The sequence below is a fragment of the Oncorhynchus tshawytscha genome, linkage group LG20 (assembly GCF_018296145.1).
Source record: "Oncorhynchus tshawytscha isolate Ot180627B linkage group LG20, Otsh_v2.0, whole genome shotgun sequence".
NCBI classification, from domain to species: Eukaryota; Metazoa; Chordata; class Actinopteri; order Salmoniformes; family Salmonidae; genus Oncorhynchus; species Oncorhynchus tshawytscha.
In genome coordinates this window covers 28,046,771-28,051,770 of record NC_056448.1, presented here as the reverse complement: position 1 = coordinate 28,051,770, position 5,000 = coordinate 28,046,771, and the positions used below count along the sequence as shown (strand labels likewise).

General features: G+C 44.4%; 1 protein-coding gene across 1 annotated transcript in view; it reads right to left on the bottom strand.

Moving 5' to 3' along the window:
* The window catches only part of LOC112220296 (synaptic vesicle glycoprotein 2C-like), a gene marked incomplete in the record, with an annotated part of 55,085 nt that overhangs the window by 16,311 nt on the left and 33,774 nt on the right, over positions 1-5,000 (bottom strand). The window contains 4 exon segments of the mRNA XM_042302443.1: positions 1,783-1,947; positions 2,545-2,633; positions 2,748-2,858; positions 3,024-3,113. Of these exon segments, the coding sequence (XP_042158377.1) occupies positions 1,783-1,947; positions 2,545-2,633; positions 2,748-2,858; positions 3,024-3,113 (455 nt within the window).

Sequence of the window (5,000 nt, the reverse complement as noted above, 5' to 3'; positions counted from 1 at the left end):
GCTATACAGAGACTGATGGAAAGTGGATGCAGAGGTAAAACAGAGACATTATAAAAGAGACAGAGAGAGGCAGAGACAGAGTGTGCAGAGTTAAAAGAGAGAGAGACACACAGATTTCTTCAGAGACAGAGACAGAGACAGAGAGAGGCAGAGACAGAGACAGGCAGAGAGGAGAGAGAGAGAGAGAGAGAGACAGAGAGAGGCAGAGACAGAGAGGCAGCTAGAAAATAGAGAGAGCAGAGAGACAGAGACAGAGAGAGTCAAGACAGAGACAGAGACAGCCAAGAGGAGCAGAGACAGAGCACAGAGAGAGGCAGAGAGGCAGACCTGAGGCCCTGACAGTAAAGAGAGAGAGACCAAAAGATGGAGCAGAGACAGAGACAGAGACAGAGACACTGTTGAGAGCAGAGAAAACTATACATACCTTGGCCTAGATCAGAGGCAGAGAGAGAGAGAGAGAGAGACAAGGAGAGACAGAGACATCAAAAGAAACATAAATTTCAGATACCAAGAGATCTGGCTAAAAATACTTGAATCAGAGAGAGACAGAGAGACAGAGAGAAGAGACACCAAGAGAGAGGCAAAAGAGGGACAAAGACCAAAGAGACTCTGCAGCAGATTCAGAGAGGCAGAGAGCAGAGACGATACCCACTAATTATCAAAAGAGAGAAAGACTGTTAAATTCTACAACCAGACAGAACCTTCCATAACAGCCATCACCTACAGAGAGAGAGAACCTGGAGAAGAGTCCCCTAAGCAGAGCTGGTCCTGGGGCTCTGTTCAGACAGAGACACAGACAGAGCCCCAGGACAGCAGCACAATTAGACCCAGACCAAATCAGAGAAAACAAAAAGATAACTACTTAACACATTGGAAAGAATTAACAAAAAGACAGAGCAAAGAGAATGCTATTTGGCCCTACACAGAGAGTGTACACAGCGGCAGAATACCTGACAGAGACTGACCCAAAAGAGGAAAGCCTTGACTATGACAGACTCAGTGAGCATAGCCTTGCAGACAGAGAGAAGAGAGAGAAGACATGAGCTCTCAGAGAAGACAGGCTAGTGCTCAGAGAGAGAGAAAGAGAGTGGAGAGACAGAGCTGCACTTCCTAACCTCCTGCCCAATGTATGACCATAGAGAGAGACATATTTCCCTCAGATTAGACAGAGACAGAGAGAGAGAGAAGACAAACAGAAAAGAGGCAGATCTACTGGGTGAAATTCCACATCACAGCAGGCAGAGATTTGTGACCTGAGAGAGAGAAGACAGAGACAGGCAGAGAGGCAGAGAGGCAAACACCATTGTAAATACAGAGAGAGATTTAGCTTAGAGAGAGAGAGAGAGACAGAGACAGAGAGAGGCAGAGAAGAGAGAGAGAGAGAGACAGAGACAGAGACCGAGACAGAGACAGAGACAGAGAGAGGCAGAGAGAGAGAGAGAGAGAAGAGAGAGAGAGAGAGACAGAGACAGAGACCGAGACAGAGACAAAGACAGAGAGAGGCAAGAGAGAGAGAGAGAGAGAGACATTGACAGAGAGAGGCAGAGAGAGAGAGAGACGTTTCTTTTATTTCCTGGAGGCGGTGTAGATAAAGGAAAGGAATAACATTACGGAGAGCGGTGTGTTGTTTACAGGAATGACGGATCACACTGCTATCCTGGAATGGGATAGGCTACTTTAACTGGATAAACTGGGGGTAGATAGAGCCTGTTTAACTCATTAAAGTCTCTTTAGGGAGTTTGTTGGTTACAATAACCATCAGTGTGCGTTTAGACACAGTACCTGTCGTTGACGAATACTCCGTTGGTGTGTATCTGGTTCTCCAGGGTGAAGTTAAAGGTGAAGTCTTCTGTATGTTCGTTGTTGTGAGTCTTCACTCTAGAGGCATACTCATCAGACTGCAGGTGATGGATGACATCAGGGAACCACACAGATAGGCCATAGTACCTGCAAAGGATATGGCGTCACTGACAGACTAGTAACCGCACACAGGAATAATATTCTTAACATTCTCTAGTTAGGATATACATTGCATTCAGAAACTTTTCAGACGCCTTGACTTTTTCCACATTTTGTGACATTACAGCCTTATTCGAAAATGTATTACATAGTTTTTTCCAATCTTCAATCTACACACAATGCCACATAATGACAAAGGGATTTAGCATTGGGATTTAGCATTGATGTTCCTAATGGTGCTTTATTTAGATGGGTGGTCTCTTTCCCAGTTAGCGTGTTAGCATTCATCATCATAGCGCTATTTGAGAGACCCTGGCTCTACCATAGAGTACTTCATTATGAACACAGACTCAGGAGAAACTGATAACTGGGATAGGTACTGCTTACCCAAAAGACAGTGTGAACCACACACAGACTCAGGAGTAACTGATAACTGGGATAGGTACTGCTTACCCAAAAGACAGTGTGAACCACACACAGACTCAGGAGAAACTGATAACTGGGATAGGTACTGCTTACCCAAAAGACAGTGTGAACCACACACAGACTCAGGAGTAACTGATAACTGGGATAGGTACTGCTTACCCAAAAGACAGTGTGAACCACACACAGGCCAGTTTGATGGTGTTGTCTTTCACTGGGTAGTTGAAACAGCTCATGAACGTTAACCAGATCTAGAGAAAGAGAAAGAGAGAGAGATAGGTATAAATACCTAAAAAAGTCATTATTCATAATGATTTCATATAATATTTGTTGTTACAACCTATCACTAACACCCACAGTCCTACCCCTCTGAGTTCAGTCCTGATCCTGAAGAGGACTTGGCCAACAGGGTTGGATGAGTCTGACTGCATCTCTACCAATTCATCCAGATGCTTAGGGAGCTTTATTCTGTTCACCTACAGGGGGAGACTCAGAGTCAATACACTGTGTGTGTGTTTTTGTGTGAAGAGAGAGAGAGAGAGAGAGAGAGAGAGAGAGAGAGAGAGAGAGAGAGAGAGAAAGAGAGAAAGAAAGAAAAAGAGAGCGAGAGAGTCCCAACGAGACAGGTACTGTATACTCACGGTGAAGACTTTCTCTGGTTCTCCGCGGGCCCTCATGTTGGTGTCATGGATCTGTTTCAGCACCATCCATGCCTCGTCATGTTTACCCATCTAGACACAGAGAGGAGAGTTACACACACAAATCAAATTGTGCCGAATACAACAGGTATAGACCTTACTGTGAAATGCTTACCGAGCCCTTCCCAACGATGCAGTGTTTTAAAATAATAGTAACACATTTTAAAAATAGTAACATGAGGAATAAAGAATGGAGATACAGTACAGTGAGGACCAGTACCAGATCAATGTGCAGGGGTACAAGGTATTTGAGGTAGATACTGTATGTACATGAATGCAGGGTAAAGTGACTACGCATCAGGATAGATAATAATAAGAGTAAAATAAAGAACAGAATAGCAGCAGCATATGATGAGTGTAAAAGTGTGTGTACTGTTTATGAAACACAATTGAAACATTATTTTACTCTAAGATTAGAGGGGTATCCTCATACCCTTTTTATGTTCCAACTCCTCAAATTGAGCGAAGACAGACTCTACTAAAACGTGAGTATCAATGAACATTGATTCTGGAAAATGAATGTTCCGTTTCTGTACTGCTAGCCACACTATTAAACTAGCTGTACAGAACCTTTGGGAAGAATTAAACTTGGTTAAAGCTTCTCTAGTGTCTGAGTTATTTACTCTGAAAAATAAGAACCTAACAGAGGCAAGTAACACTGAAGCATGCACGAGAGGACTAGTTGTTCTGGACGACTGTGTGATAACGCTCTCGGTAGCCGATGTGAGTAAGAACTTTAAACAGGTCAACATTCACAAAGCCGCGGGGCCAGACAGATTACCAGGACGTGTACTGAAAGCATGCGCGGACCAACTGGCAAGTGTCTTCACTGACATTTTCAACCTCTCACTGTAATACCTACATGTTTCACGCAGACCACCATAGTCCCTGTGCCAAAGGAAGCGAAGGTAACCTGCCTAAATGATTGCCGCCCCGTAGCACTCACATCAACAGCATCCTCCCGGACACCCTAGACCCACACCAATTCACATACCGCCCCAACAGATCCACAGATGACACAATCTCAATCGCACTCCACACTGCCCTTTCCCACCTGGACAAAAGGAACACCTATGTGAGAGTGCTGTTCATTGACTACAGCTCAGCGTTCAACACCATAGTGCCAACGAAGATCATCACTAAGCTATGGACTTCCTGACGTGCCACCCCCAGGTGGTAAGGGTTGGCAACAACACATCTGTCATGCTGATCCTCAACACTGGGGCCCCTCAGGGGTGCGTACTTAGTCCCCTCCTGTACTCCCTGTTCACTCACAACTGCGTGGCCAAACACAACTCCAACACCATCATTAAGTTTGCTGACGACACAACAGGGCCTTATCACCGACAACAGGGCCTTATCACCGACAACAATGAGACAATGTGTCTCTCTGCTACCGCACGGCAAGCGGTACCGGAGCGCCAAGTCTAAGATCAAAAGGCTCCTTCACAGCTTCTACCCCCAAGCCATAAGACTGCTGAGCAATTAATCAAATGGCCACATAACTATTTACATTGACACCCACCCTCCATTTATTTTTCCATTTATTTACACTGCTGCTACTCACTCTTTATTATCTATGCATAGTCACTTCATCCCTACCTACATGTACAAATTACCTCGACTAAACTGTACCCCCGCACATTGACTCGATACCGGTACCCCCTGTATATAGCCTCGTTATTGTTATTTTATTGTGTTACTTTTCATTATTTTTTACTTTAGTTTATTTGGTAAATCTTTTATTAAATCTTCTTGAGCTGCACTGTTAGTTAAGCGCTTGTAAGTAAGCATTTCATGGTAAGGTCTACACTTGTTGTATTTAGCGCATGTGACAAATAAAGTTTGATTTGATTTAGCAGTCTTATGGCTTGGGGTAGAAGCTGTCTCGAAGCCTGTTGGTCCGAGAGCCGCCGGACG